The sequence below is a fragment of the Stenella coeruleoalba genome (genome assembly GCF_951394435.1).
Source record: "Stenella coeruleoalba genome assembly, chromosome: 2".
Taxonomy (NCBI): domain Eukaryota; kingdom Metazoa; phylum Chordata; class Mammalia; order Artiodactyla; family Delphinidae; genus Stenella; species Stenella coeruleoalba.
This window is the reverse complement of record NC_137147.1, coordinates 136,538,535-136,554,251: the sequence shown is the minus strand read 5'-3', so window position 1 is coordinate 136,554,251 and position 15,717 is coordinate 136,538,535. Positions and strand designations below refer to the sequence as shown.

At 43.9% G+C, this 15,717-nt stretch overlaps 1 protein-coding gene across 9 annotated transcripts in view; it reads left to right on the top strand.

Moving 5' to 3' along the window:
• THSD4 (thrombospondin type 1 domain containing 4) overlaps positions 1 to 15,717 on the top strand; it is a 630,174-nt gene that overhangs the window by 173,920 nt on the left and 440,537 nt on the right. For all 9 annotated transcript variants that reach the window (XM_079915165.1, XM_079915163.1, XM_079915159.1 and 6 more), the window contains one exon: positions 10,983 to 11,085. In XM_079915165.1, coding sequence (XP_079771291.1) covers positions 10,983 to 11,085 — 103 coding nt within the window. The remainder of the gene's footprint in view (positions 1 to 10,982; positions 11,086 to 15,717) is intronic.

Here is a 15,717-nt window from a genome sequence, read left to right as displayed (position 1 = left end):
ATTACAGATTCCATGGCCAAAGTTTATATTGGTGGCTAGTCACATAGGCACCCTTTGCCTGCTACATACTAAAGTTCCAGGTTCCCAAAAGGAAAGCAGGTGCTTAGCATAAAATATATTGCTTGTCCATTCATCTGATGATGGACACTTAGGTTGTTTCCATGTCCTGGCTATTGTAAATAGAGCTGCAATGAACATTTTGGTATGTGACTCTTTTTGAATTATGGTTTTCTCAGGGTATATGAATGGATAAAGAAGATGTGGCACATATATACAATGGAATATTACTCAGCCATAAAAAGAAACGAAATTGAGCTATATGTAATTAGGTGGATGGACCTAGAGTCTCTCATACAGAGTGAAGTAAGTCAGAAAGAGAAGAACAAATACTGTATGCTAACACATATATATGGAATTTAAGAAAAAAAATGTCAAGAAGAACCTAGGGGTAAGACAGGAATAAAGACACAGACCTACTAGAAAATGGACTTGAGGATATGGGGAGGGGGAAGGGTGAGCTGTGACAAAGTGAGAGAGTGGCATGGACATATATACACTACCAAACGTAAAATAGATAGCGAGTGGGAAGCAGCCGCATAGCAGAGGGAGATCAGCTCGGTGCTTTGTGACCACCTAGAGGGATGGGATGGGGAGGGTGGGAGGGAGGGAGACATAAGAGGGAAGAGATATGGGAACATATGTATAACTGATTCACTTTGTTATAAAGCAGAAACTAACACACCATTGTAAAGCAATTATACTCCAATAAAGGTGTAAAAAAAAAGTATATATATATATATATATATATATATATATATATATACATTGCTTGTACATATAGTTGGAGCATAATGAGTCACTCTTATCACTTAGGGAGTGGTGGAAACCCTTTTGAAACCCAAGTTCCCAGACATCAGCCAAGGACCAACCTTGAATCACGCCTTTCTAAGGAGAGTAATCTCAGTCTTCTGTGTTGTCTTATTTGCACATCCTCCACGTGGACCCATGTGCTCTAGCATCTCAGCATCAATGACCTTATGTAGACATGTACGTATCCTCCTCGATGTCCAAGTGAGGGGATGGCATGAGTCCCCCAATTATGTAAATCTTCCCACTCAAAAAGGAAAGAGGTGAAGGGTAATACTGTGAACAAGGAATGAAAGTTATCACTTATGTCCTCTTCAAAAATTAGAAAATAATGCCTACATTTCGAGTTCTCACCCAGTTATTATCTGGGAGAAGAAAACGAAGGGAAAGTAACCCAGGGTAGGTTGGAAATATCCACTGATTTCAGAACTTCATCCCTTTAACTAAGTGCCCAGTGTATCCCACCCCAGTTCTTGATGGAAGGCCCCCTTTCTAAAACTACCCCACAGTAAAGGGCTCAGTTCTGAGCTGTGAGGTCATGCTTATGACAGGTGGTCTGAATTAGGAGAAATGTTTTCGCAGCCTTGCAGATCTCCTCACTGGTCACAATCCCTCCCTCAACACAACAGAGAAGGTGCTAAAGGCAGCTACTTGTAGGTCGTAGCACTTGGTGCTGGAGCACTTAGTGAGGGGGAAGGAGCTCTGAGAGCACAGGGCAGGAGGCCACAGGGTTGAGGAAGCGAACAGTTGAGCTGGGCTTTCAAGGATGGCCCAAAAAGGGATAAGAGCATTTGGGGCCAAGGAAGCAGCTTAGTCAAGGACAAAAAAGCAGGGTTGTTTCAGGATCTTGGGTGCTGCAGTGCCTGCCAGGTGGTAGGGACCCTCCTTCCTTTCCCTCCTGCCTCCTTCTATCCACTTTAAATAATCCCGGTCTTAATGGGAAACTTATGCTTTCACATCTCAGAATACAGAATTATCACATGGTCTTGCTGGACTTTCATACATGAGATCGATGGGTGAGAAACATTTTAAACACAGTGAAAAATCAGAAAGCAATTCTAATCAACTGGTTTAATTGGATGTTAAGCCTGCAAGACAGTGTGGGACAGTGGGTTTGGGAGCTAAGTTGAGCTGGATACAAACCCCAGCTCCAACACGGGGAGCTGAGTGTCCTTGGACAAGTTACTTAACTCTTTGAGGATCATCTGTGAAGTGGGGAGAATAATAGTACCTGCTCCATAGGGTTGACACGAGGTTCAGATAAGGTCATGTGTAAAAGGAGCTTGGCATGTGCTGACACATTGTTAGTAAATAAACCGTTTGGACCTGGATAAGTGAACGTGGCTGAAGATAAGAATGGCGTAAGATGTCTGCATATCTGAACAGCTCCCAATTCCTAAGGGCTGAGTCATGGAACTGTGGATGAAATGGTCAGACTTGCTCAGAGTCCCCTTTTGTCCTTTGGGTTAGCTGTGGTTGAGAGTCCTTTCCCTTTGCCCAAGAATAAAACAAAATTGCTGAGAGACCCAGCATTTTCACTGTGATGTGGCTTTCAATGCAATCACCCTTGGATCATGTTTAAAGTGATAAAAGTCAGCCTATAGATAACTTCATGCCAATGAAGCCTTTATACCCTCAAATGTGCATATTTAATATTAAGCCCTACCTTGTGATGTCATCTAGGAATTTTAAGCATGCTAGTTTGTTTTAGGATTGTTCGGTTCATATAAGATGTCCTCTATGAAATAGTACTTCCGTATCAGTAATAAGTGCAGCACTAAAGATCCCTGAATGTAGACTTTAAAAATAAGGAAGGTTTTCTTTTTCCTTGCCTACAATGTGTATGAGGAAGTGAAGGTGATACACTCCAGTAAAAATAAAGTATCTGTGGTCTTTTAGAGCAGGCATCATCTTAGACGTCTACTAGTACGACAGTCCAGGTCACTCACTATTGCGGATTTTTGCTTGGAGTCCATAAGCACGGCACTGACATGGACTGAGTGGGGTCAGGGACGCTGAAAGTAGAGCAAGCTCTGAGCCTAAGCTCAAAGTCCAGCGGGAGAGAGAGACTCATAAATAGGTAATAACAAGCGCAGGGCACAGGCACCACTCTACATGCACTTTGAAATCTCCAGGTAGTGGAAATGAACCTGGCTTGGGTGGAGGCAGCAAAGGCCTCCTGCAGGCGATCCAGCAGAACGGAGAGTTTCCTAGGGAGAGGGAGTGACAGGGATCTGAGAGCCCCTTTGTGCTCCCGTAAGGGCTGAGGATCAAGAAAGGGCGCTTGGAGGACCTCTCAGTGGAATGAGATGCTTTTGCCATGAGCGGTGGCTTCACCTGCAAATATGTCTTCAGCAGTGAAGGGGCAACATAGGGGTGTCCATGGTTTATCCACAGCCCTGCACTTCCTCAGCTATGGCTAAAAATTATAAGTATTCAAGCAATCGAGGAAATAGATAAGTTTCTTCTTCATGGACTTTCATTGAAGGTTAAGACCTGGGAGCAAAAGAACTAGAGTCTTTATAGGGGTGACACAGGGGAAGGAGAAAACCAAACCACAATCCCTCCTGGTGCCCGTGGAGATGTAGTAAAGATACAGTTCTTTTCTACTAGCTGTTTCTGGGGTTTTGTATTATTTTTTGCAAAATACATGAACCAACCAAGACATCTTATGCCCTCTGTCCTGGAGACCTAGGTGTCTCGCTCCTGCCTTCTTCTCTTAAGCACTGTGAGTTCAGTGCTTCCTCCCCGGAGAGGGGACTGACACACAGGCTCCTTCTGGATCAGGGAGGTTGGAGGGAGTCACCAGGTGCAAGGCGGGGGCAAGCTTTCGAGTTTTTGAAGGGCTTTGCTGCCAAAGGAAAAATGATCCTGAACTTAGACTGAGTGCACTTAACGTTTCAAGGGGGAAAACCTCTGGGGCTAAAAAGCAGCTTTTAGCAAACAACGGCTGTGACGAGTTCTGGTATCAGTGACTCTCCAGTAAATTTCCCTGGGGTGGGACTGACTTCTGACAATGGATTTATCCATGTGGACTTGTTTCTGGCTCAAAATAAGTGAAAATGAAGGGAAGATATTGGACAAATCTCAAATACAGCTAAGCTCTCTTTAGGCAGATTCTAATTCTATCCCATTCCTAGTCTCATATGAAATGAGAGGAGCTGACAAACAACTTCCTGCATGCAGTTTACGGAGAAACTTAGCAAATGGGCCACGTCAAGAAGTCAGTGCAGTTCTTTAAGGTGTAAAACTTGACAGGAACTGTGGGACCGGTTAGCGGATGGACAGGTCATCTAACTAGAGGGCTCAACGTAGGTTTCTCCTATCGTGAGCTTGTCACCAGCCTCCTTATCTGGGAAATATATGCTAGTGTCAGTGCTTTTTGCCTTATTCTGCTTTCCATCTTCTCAGATCACTGGGAATTTTCCATAGAAATTTCTCTTATTGACTTTCATATGTATATGAAAATTAGCCTTACATATATATATATGAAATATGTATATGAATATTTTGTGAACATATACATATTAAATATGTTAAACATGTAAATATTAAATACAAATATTCAAATAAATTTCATATAGATATATTTCATATATATGAAATATAGATTATGAATCATACACATATATGTGAATTGTTCACAACTGTCACTTTTCATGATTATAAAAAGTAGTACAAATAGGAAGAAATATCACAGTGGTAGAGAGAGGTATATCCTAGTCTCTCTCCCAAGGTATAATCACAGTCAATCATTTAAAAGTTTTACTCTCATTCTCTCCATACATGTAAATAGTGTACCAACATCTCTGCTTCTTGATATATCAACTTAAAATTTTCTCTGACTCCTTACTCTGAAAGATGAAGAAATGATTCTCTTTCCTCCCACTCTGCTAGCCACATTTGATTTTCAGATATATTTTTATTATATATAGTATATTAACAGTTTTTATTGTCTTGATTTATCAATATTAGGAAGGATTGAGTCCCTCCTTATTTTGCAAGGTTAGAAATGTAGTACCCAGACAGTTCACCAAGTTCTTCTCATTGCATTATGTGTTTTGGTTTATGTTTTATTTGTTGTTGGGCTTTTTCATTTTTGTTTATTTTGTTTTGTTTTTTTACCTTGGCCTGTGAAATCCCTATGAGAGACTATTATGAGGGACTTTTCTCTGTATCCTCAATGCTTGCAACACCTGACACATAGTAGGGGCACAGTGACTATTTGCCTTTGAAGGAATTTCACATCCTGTCTCAGCAGATAGCAGAGGGGAAGAAACCAGTTTTATTAATGTGATCCCCAAAGTAGCCACTGAGAAATTTATGCTCCCTGGGGGAGTAGGAGCTTTGGATTTAAGTTTACGTTTTGCGACATACTTCCTGGTTAGTTAGAAAAAAAGATATTCTCTTTCAGACCTTCTTACAGGCATCGAGATACATTTATAATCTAAAGAGAGAGAAATAAACAAGCATTCCTGGGGTAAGCCTAGGTCTGTATAGACATGTGTACAGAGTATTTATTTATTTATTTTTATAAATTTATTTATTTTATTTATTTATTTTTGGCTGCATTGGGTCTTCGTTGCTGCACATGGGCTTTCTCTAGTTGTGGTGAGCGGGGGCTACTCTTTGTTGCGGTGCATGGGCTTCTCATTGCGGTGGCTTCTCTTGTTGCCGAGCACAGGCTCTAGGCACGCGGGCTTCAGTAGTTGTGGCTCACGGGCTTAGTTGCTCTGCGGCATGTGGGATCTTCCTGGACCAGGGCTCGAACTGCACTGGCAGGTGGGTTCTTAACCACTGCGCCACCTGGGAAGCCCTGTACAGAGTATTTAAAAAATAGGCTTCTCGCGGGTGAATGGATGGGCTTAGTTATAATAATATCCTTTGGGTCTTTGATGTATTTATTGAGTAAGAGAGAAACTCCTTTCTCTAGGAGAACAGTATGAACTTGGATAGGAAAAAAAAAAAAAGCGTTTGAGAACTAAGAAAACCTCAGTTATTTGTTTTTTGTTTTTTAAATCCAAAGCCTTTACCCAGCTCTTTTGGACAAACCAATTCACTGACTGTCTAGAGGGCCCTGGAAGTGGTAGGAGGTGGCAGAAGAGTTTTTGTGAGGTTGAGTTTGTTCCAAGTGACTTGAGAAAGCAGATATTAAACATATTTGAAAACTGTGCTGGATAACTTGTAAGAAATTGTGGTCCATGGTTATATGATTCTATATCATATAACAAGATGATGGGAAATGAAGCCCATCTTCCATCTGTAGAAGAGAAAAGAAGGGAATGTTTGCTCAGAACACCTACCTGTCGGGCACCTAACAGCTTCTGGAACTGCTCGATTCATCTTTGATGTCTTCTTAGATTCCAATTCAGCTAACATTTATTGAGCATTACTATGAGCTAGAAACTTTAATATATTACTAGTTTACTCCTCACAGAATTCCTCGGTTAGGGGGTGAGGGGAGTGGTGCACGGCTTGTTACTGAAATGCAGTCATTTAGGTTTAGAAGAGCAAACTGCTTTGCCCAAGGTCACATAGCCACTTTCTCATGGCAGTGCAGGGACATTTTCTAGATTTTTTTCTTTAGATTTTTTTTTCACTCTGGTGATGTTAAATACATCATGTGTTGCTATGGTAGCCGGTCTTTTGATTGAATCCAGAGCAATGCAAAGGGTAAAAACAAAAATGCATATTGGACCCAGGCAGACCCCAAGGTCGTGTTCCTTGGTGTCATCTTCATCGGGGATGATACTCTTCAGTCTCCTGGGGAACTGAAAGTAATTAATTACTGAAAGTTAATTGTGTGATCACCGACAGCGGCCTCTTGAGCAGTGAAGTTACGTGCGGGCGGGCAGTTGTCATCTCAGATTAACCAGGGTCACTAGAAACATAGTCAGAGTTTCCATAATACTCTTTGTGACTCATAGCAACTCCAGGCAGTTGTCTAGATGGAACTTTGGATAGGGCCTGAAGTGCTTTATCAGGATTCAGCTCATTATATTAAAGTAAATCTTTATTCTTCTTCCCATAAGAGACCAGTGGGAATATCCCTCCCTCTTTGTGGTGGAAAGGAGTCATTTGAAGGGAGGTTATCTCCCAGGGCCATTGCTTGGCTATAAAGCTCCGGTCTTAGCTGGCCCCATCCCGAATGAGCCTGATCTCTATCTACATGGCTTTTCCCTTGTTTCAGTTTTCTGGCCTGAAGATTATAAGAATCCGTGCCCATAGAAAGGATCAGCAGTCTGCAGGAAATCTGCCCAAAGCCAACTCACAGTGTAATATAGAGACAGTTACTGATAAGTGAGGGTGACTCAGTCTATGGCATCAGGAAACAACCCACTTAAAGTATAACAAATGTAAAATGATCTGTAACCTGGAAGTTTTAACTTCAGAGAGTCTGTTAAAATGAGAGGAGATCTTATACTGATAATAGTATAAATACAAACAGATGTAATCTACAAACGAGACATGAAACAGAAATTCCCCAGCCCTCCTTGGTTTTCATCCTCAATCCACGGCTCCCTGATCCTTGTTGCTGGGGTCACTTCAGTAGGCCTCAGAGGCTGAATCTGAACTTGTTCTCCAGTACGTCTCCTGACAATAGGCGAGAAGAAGTTTACGGCCCTCTTGTCTGAGGGCCCATTGCAAATTAACTTTGCTATCCACACGTTCTTGAGGGGCACTGTGGCATAGTGGTTACTGTCGTGGGTTCTAGGTTCAAATCCTGACTCCCCCTGTGGCCTTGGGCAGCTCATTTAACTTTTCTTTGCCTTGGCTTCCTCATCTGTAAAATGGATATAACAGTGGTTGTGCGGATTAAATGAGCAAATATACATAAATCATATGAGGGAGTGGCTGACATTGAGTAAGTATCAATAAAAGTTAGCTATTCTCAACACCATCGTCATCATTATCACCCCAGGCATCTGTGTTCCTCACCTGTACCATAATTCTGTCTCAGTAGCCCACTTCCGTATCTGGACTCTGTGAGGCTTGCATTTCTCTGGCCAGGTCTCTCTCCTCCCCAGGAAGTAGTGTCTTGCCTTTAACTGGCAGCTCACCCGGTGTCTTGTGGGTCCCTGCTCAGGGTCATGCACAGGGAGACCCCCATCTTCCAGAGCACCTTGTTACCTCCTGCTGCACCTTCCCATGCTAGGTGCTCGCTGGATACCATAGTCAATCTCTGGGCTCAGCTGCCTCTTAGCAACTGCAGGTGGATTTGCTGCTTCAGCACCTGATCCCTCACTGTGGGTCTGATGCCACGTTAGGCCCTCTGGCCTTAGGAGGTAACTGGGCCACACTCAAATATAAAGAACTTGTTGATGACCAGGGACAGGGTATCCTGAATGATGCGTCACAGGTAGCTAGTTGATTAGGCAGATGCTTATGGATATAATAAGAGCAACAGTCATTAGCATTAAAAACACTGATAAAAATGTTATCAGTGTTGAGCCCTTCCAGCTTTGCGTGACTGTGTGTTTGGAAGGGCTCAATACAGATATATTTTTATTACATAAATGTCATATATTTATTGTAGAGAAAGTAGACAATACAAATAAACCAAAACTTAATTGTAAAAAGAAAACTTCTATAACTCACCTTCCAGACATAACACTTTTAGTCTCTCTCTCTACACACACACACCCCACACACATAATCACTTTTTTCACTTAATGGATTGTGGACTGCTTTCCATGGCATGAAATATGCATTTATATCATCAAATATCGAGCAATTCAGAGTGATTCTGAAGGTGTGTTGTTTCGTGGTCCAGCCCATTGGCACTATGTTACGGATGGGTAGAAAGAGGTTAAACAGACTGGCTAAGTTTTTGTGGTCTGCAGCTTCTAATTCTGGTAATTGCCACTAGGTTAATTAGGGTGGCTTCTGGCTGGAGCCTCATTTAGAGCAGCTTGGCTTTATGTAGTTATTTGAGGAACGGGACCTTTGGCCCACTTGTTCTGGTCTCTTTCCATTACAAAAACCTGCCACCCACCCAGCAGCGGATCTGGAGTTTCTAGCGATGGCCGGGGTGGGTGGTCAGCATTCTAGGCTCTGTCTCTGTGACACCGTGGGACCTCTGGTAAGGTACGCCGCTTCACCACACCTCTGTTTCCTCATCTTTAAGTTAAAGGGGTTGGATTTGCTTTTCTTCTGCTCTTACACTGTGATTTCATGTTAAGTAATTTGGCGTGTGATTGAGGCTTGGGAGTGGCTCTTAATTGCGGCTGCCTAGTCTGGTGCCAGGCTGGCTGCACCAGAGGGAGCACTCCGAGTGTATATTCCTTAGCCTCTTGCCCACCCTCCACTGGGGCGAAGCCCGAGAATCTGTATTTTTAACACACCCCTTAGCGATTCGTTCTCATCGCAAGGATGGTACTTAACTCCCAAGCTGCCCAGCTGATCCCATCCTAGTCGAACTTCAGTTCTGGCCAAAGGGTTGTAACAAGCATCTTAACTCCAAATCCTTCACGGAGGCAGCTGGTAGTGCTGGAAGCCTACACGGTTCCGGCTTCAGGACCACCAGCAGCTTGGCTTCCAGAGCCCTTGGAGACAGCCTTCCCCAGCCTGTCAGCTTCTCACCCTTTGTCAGAGCCTAGCCGGCCCTGCCCATCCTTCCGGCCTTTTTCCCCACCAGTTTCCACCACGTTCTGCTTCACATGGTTTCTTGCTCCATATGGTTTGGCTCAGGCCGCAGCAGGGTTATGACCACCCTGAGTGTCTGTCCCAGCAGCCTCTCCAAGTGCCCTTGATCAAGCAGGGGATGTTTTTCCTTCCACCTGGTTTCATTTCTCCCTCTGTTCCCTCATCTTCCACGAGACCTGATGTTTCTGATACATACAGTAGATTTCTTTCTAAATCCTTCAGGACGTGAGCTATCATATTAGCAGTTTACTCCAGAGACTTCTATACAGAGCTTTTCATATTTAAGGGGCCAGATGCCTTTCCCGTCTGATTATTAAAACACCCCCTCACCACACACACACCTTACACTTAAGCAGAGTGTTGCTAGTTTTAAAGAGCTAGATCCTAGCTTTAAAGGAGAGATTGTGATCTTATTTCACATTTGCTCATATTTATCATTTATAAATGGGACTTCCCTGGTGGCGCAGTGGTTAAGAACCCGCCTGCCAATGAAGGGGACACGGGTTCGAGCCCTGGTCCGGGAAGATCCCACATGCCGCGGAGCAACTAAGCCCGTGCGCCACAACTACTGAAGCCCGCGCGCCTAGAGCCCGTGCTGTGCAACAAAAGAAGCCACTGCATTGAGAAGCAAAAATATATACAAATGAATTAATTTTTTTAAAAAGAGATATTTGTTAAAAAAAAAAAGAGAAAGAAAGAAAGAAACCGTCCTGCCAGATTTACTGAATAATAATCCTTGGAGGAGGGATCCAGGAGTTTGCATCTCCCAGGAGCTCTCTGGGTGGTTCTTTTGCATGTCGAAGGCTAGGAGCTCTTGCTTTAGACGGTGGAGAGAATTTAGACCAGAATTTAGACACAATGGGAGGACACTGAGAGAGAGCCTGGTGGGCACCAGACTTCTTGGGGTTCAATCCAGCCTCTGTCCTCACTGGCTGTGTGGCTGCTTCATGCCTCAGTTGGCTCACCTGTGAAAAAAAATCTAAAAATACCATATCAATCACATTGGTCATCGTGAAGATTAAGTTAGTTAATATGTGACATATGCTTAAAATAGTGCCTGCACCTAGGAAGAGCGCTGTACATGTTTGCTGTGAATATTATCCCACGCACAGGAATGGCACGAACAAAGTCAGACAGATGGAGATGGATGGCCTCTTTGAGGGAGGCGAGCAGACCACTTTGTCAGGAGCAGGTTTGGGTCGGTGGTTCTCAAATTATGGTATGGAGAAACAACACGGGGAGCATGTGAAAACTTTAGCGTCCTTCCAAAGTTTCTAATTTAGTAAACTTGGAATGAAGCCTTGGGATCTGCATTTAAAATTTTCGATACAGGTGATCAGCACATTTGTAGAACCCCAGGTTTCGGTGGAGGAGGACTGACATTTAACATTGGAGAGGTCTCCTGGGATTTGGCTGGGGCCATGAAGAGATATGGACGCTAATTGCATGTTTAATATCTGCTTTATTAGGTGTGTCCAGAAAGCAGTAGAAGTATCTGGGAGGTACAATGTGCATCCTACAACAACAAGCCGTTCATGGGCCGGTTTTATGAATGGGAACCGTTTGCAGAAGGTAAGAATAGCCCTAGCCCTGTGCACAGCAATTATTTTCTGTCTGTTCTCCAACCCTGTTGCCCTTTGGTTATTGCTGGAGGAATTGGTGTGATCCTGGCTAGAGTGACAATGAGGGAGAAAGTGTGACCCCCAGGGCAAGGGGGAGCCGGTAGGGGTCTTTACCAAAGGTAGGGGAGCTCAGGTGACACCTGGACCATCAGTCAGATGGATGAGGCATTGGCTGAAACAAGCAGTGTCTGATGCTGGCAGGATGAGTGAGACAGGACAGGGTTTGTGGAATGGGTTAGAGCGAGAGTTTCAAGCTAAGGTTGTGAGGAGTGAACAGGGATGGAGTTTCCCTTTTCCTTGGTTCCTGCTACAAGCGCTGGTGTGGTGGCTTAAGGGAGCACGTAGAGTTGTAGGGTTGACAGTTGTTTGGCTTTTGTGCTGGGGGAGCCTTGAATGCTTTTTCCAAAGATGAAGTGTGGTAGGTAGCCATTGCCCTTGGGACCAAGGTTCCTGCCTTTTCAAAATGATGGAAGATCTGATATTGGTAGAGCTTCTCAGTGCTGTTCTACATCTTGGAGTCACTTTCCTTTGTTGAAGCGCAGATGATAACATGGCTTTTGGGCTGAGAAGTGTTCAATTCTGAGATATATCTTCCCATCACAGAGAAAGTAGGCTCCAAAGTGGTGATGGGTCGAGCAAAACGTGTGGGGTTCAATACCGACAGCCATGCTGGCCAGAGGAGAGAGTGCAGCTGCCCTCAGTGTTCAGCTCAACGTCAGCCCAAGGCAGTGACTGGGGCAGCTGGGCTGGGCCACAACCCAGTGTGTGGAACACGGCTGTTATGTCCGAGCTCTGGAGAAATTGCCCTGGGGAGGGCTTGATAATGAGTTGTGCGGATTCCATTACAGAATCAATGTCCAAATGTGGAAGGTTGTGCCTAGATGTCAGCCCTTGAGGAGGAGAAGGCAGGATTGATGTCTGCTGTGAAATGGGATGCAGAATTATTCTTGTCTGTGCATTTTTCTCAGAGAAGAGTCTGTAGCCTTGTTTGGGTTCTCAAAGTGGTCTCATGACCACTGCCCACTAGAATTGCTGAAGAACCTTCTAGAAATACTGATGCCTGGGCACCACTCCCAGGGACTGTGATTTAATTGGTTTGGGGTGCAGCCTGGGCATGAGGATATTTTAAAGATCCCAAGTAATTCTAATGAGCAGCTGGGGTTGAGAACCTCTAATCCAAGAGGGAGGCAGGATTTCAGAAGAGCTGGTGACTCTGGCTTAAATTAAAGGCACAGAATCATGGGTGTTTCATAACCTGTGAAATATATTCTTGTGTCAGAACAACAGTACGTGTCAGTGAGCATTTTGTCTGAGCTGCACCCTTGCTTTATTGCTGGCTGTGGATAATAATAGCTGCTTTGCCGTGATTCACTGGGAAGAAAGGCGGATTCCTCCAGCCGTGCACTGTGCTCCCCATTGTTTCCCCTGGAGCTGGAGCCCCGTTGCCCAACCCTCTCTGCTTAGTTCAGGGAGGTCATCTGCCAGCCACCTGATCCTGTCAAGCCTGGTAGACTCAGGTCTAATGTCAAAAGCCCTTTGCCTCCCAGAAAGAAAACGTGTGCTAATATTTTCCCCTATTATCAATATTCCCTGTGGATGCCTGCTATCGTCTGGTTTATGTATGATTCTCCCTTTTCTGTTCTTTTGTTTGCCCTGTTGTGTGCTGGACTTTAATTGTGAGTCCTGGCGGGGGGAAGGGAGGAGGCTTTTTGAACATTTGATTTAACTTTTTATTTTGGAAAATTTCAAATGTATGTAAAAATAGAATAGTATAATCGTATAATAATAACCTATTTACCCGTCACTTAGTTTCAACAGTTATCAACTCATGGCTAATCTTTTTCATATATAACCCACCCACTCTTCCCCATCCAGATATGGGGAGCTATTTGAATTCACATTATATAGCATAATTCACTGGTGCATATATTAATTAGAACTCTTGGTTGTTAGTGACCGAAATCCAACCTACCTATATATAAACAAGAAAGATATTTTGTTGGTCATGTTACTGGGAAGTCCAAGAGGTGGGCTGGGATTCAGATATGGCTGCATTCCAGGGATTCAATAATATTAGGACCCTGCTTTTCTCTATCTTTCTCCATCTCTTGGGTCTGTTTACTTTCTTTTCAGGTGGATGGGCAGGCTTACATGGCTTTGAACTTGCAATCACAGTGAGAAAGACTCTGTCTTATCTAGTGCTGTGAGTTGAATTGTGTCCCACAAAAAAGATATGTTTAAGTCCTATCCCTGGTACCTATGAATTTGCTTATTTGGAAATAGGGTCTTTGCATGGTAATTAAGGTGCAAGTTAAGAAGAGGTCATACTGGATTAGGGTGGGCCCTTATCCAATATGACTGGTGCCCTTATAAAAAGAGAAGAGGCACAGAGGCACACATACAGGGAACACTCGGGCACAGAGACAGAGGGAAGATGGCCACGTGACGACCAAGGTGGAGATTAGAGTGATGGCAGCTACAAGTCAAGGAGCACCAAGGATTTCGGGAAAGCACCCGAAACCAGGGGAAGGCACAGAAAGGTTCTTCCCCAGAGATTGCAGAGGGAGTGGGGCCCCACCAACACCTTGATTTTGAATTTCCAGCCTCCAGGACTGTGAGAGAATATATTTATGTTGTTTTAAACCATCCAGTTTGTGGTAATTTGTTATGGCAGCCTAGGAAACTAGCATGCCTAGTGATGGTTTCAATCTCAGAAAAACCACCCTGTGATCTTGTTTGGATCATATCCCCATCCCTGGACCTGAGTTCACGGCCTGAGGGGGTCGTTGGGCTAACTCAGGTCATGTGACCACCGACCCTCTGGTGGGAAACACACATCCCAGCAAGCGGAGGTGGGGAAGAGGGGATGGTGACAGACAGAAAAACAGAATCTTCTACAGAAATTATTATCTACTTTTTGGCCATAAGCCCTGAAAGTTTGAAGAAGGCAATTAGAATCCTGGTATTTTACAAAGAAAAGAAAAATGCAGACTAGCAGCAGACTGAAGAAATCAGCTATCTTCTACAAAGTGTTCGTTACTTTGCCTAGAAAATTCAGCATTCTTTAAAAATATTTATTGACGTTAATATGTCTCACACGCCTAGAAGAGGATCCCATAGTCACCGAAGCTGCATTTACTTTGGCTTTCTTTAAACAATTCTTCTTGCTGCTAAGATTGTTTTCCTGATTTTGTCCTCTTTCCTCTTAAATGACTCCCAGGCTGACCAGTGGGAGGAAGACGCTGTTAATGTTTCTGCAGGGTGTTCATACTTTACGGCTGGATTTTGCATTGGGCTTTTGGTTTTGTTTGGAAGTCTACTGCTATTTGCACGTGCCTACTTAGGGAAACAGCTGCACTCATTCAGTCCAATGCCACACAGAATAGTAAAAGCAGAGTACACTGTCTGATAAACACATTAATTTCTCCACATGCTTCTTCTTAGGCTTTTAAATGCATTTCCTGGATATGGTGATCTGTCCTAAGATAATGCGTCTAGGAAGTTTTCTCATAGACCTAATACCGTAAAGACGATAGAAGTAGAATTTCAGTGCCTCTGCATCCCTGTTTACTCAGGACAGCGATAGTTCATGCCTGTCACCCTAGTCCCCCTTCGTTCAAAACCTCTTTGGACAATAAATTATATGGTCAACCTAACTATAATGGGAAAGTCTTCTTTAATAGGAAGACATTTTTTTAGGTGCATTGGGGAAAATTGTACCTGTTTTCACGACTAGAGTGTTGGGTCTGGGCGGCACTAGAATCTAGAGTTTTTCTGGGTCGCTGTGGGCTATTCAGCAGCAGGCATCAGTCTTAATCCATAAATCAGGGACAGCTTTGTATTGGAGTACTTGTAAGTGCACTGTGTGTCCTCAATAGCTGAACTAAATAGAGTGCAGATCTAGAAGCCAAAAGTGAGGCTGAGTCAGAAATTGGAGGTTGCTAAGTGGTCATGTGACCAGGGCCACTGTATCTGTCAGGCCTTAGTAGCTTATGCTGCAGGAACAAAGAGCCCCCAAATCCTAATGAACAAAGAGCCTCCAAATCCCTAATGACATGAACAAAAGTTTGTCTTATGCTTATGCTCCCTGTGTAATGTAGTAAGTATTCTTTTCATTCGGGGACCCAGGCTGATAGAAGCTGCACCTCAACTTCTGCTTCCACTGAAGCAGGGAAAGGGAGCAAGTGAATCACACATGGGTTCTTAAAGCTTCTACTGGAAGCGATCCCTGTTGTTTCTGCTCACATCTCATTGGCCACAGCAAGTGGCATGTCACACTGAACTTCAAGGGCAGCAGGGAGGTACCCATCCCACTGTGTGCTCAAAGGAGGAGAAATTGAATATCTGTGACCAGCCCTAATGACTAGCACAGGCAGCAACCTCCAACAGTGCCTTCCTTTTAAGGCCAGGAGACTTTTATTAGGCTGCTTGCAAGGAGAGTAGATTTTGCTCCAGGAAATATTAAAGGTGCCACATAGTCTCTAATAGCCACAGAGCCCTGAGCCACTGAGACCATTTCTTCTCCTTGACTAAAGCTCTGAGGGGCAGAGGTGGAATGTTGGCGCCCAGGTGCCCAGCTGTG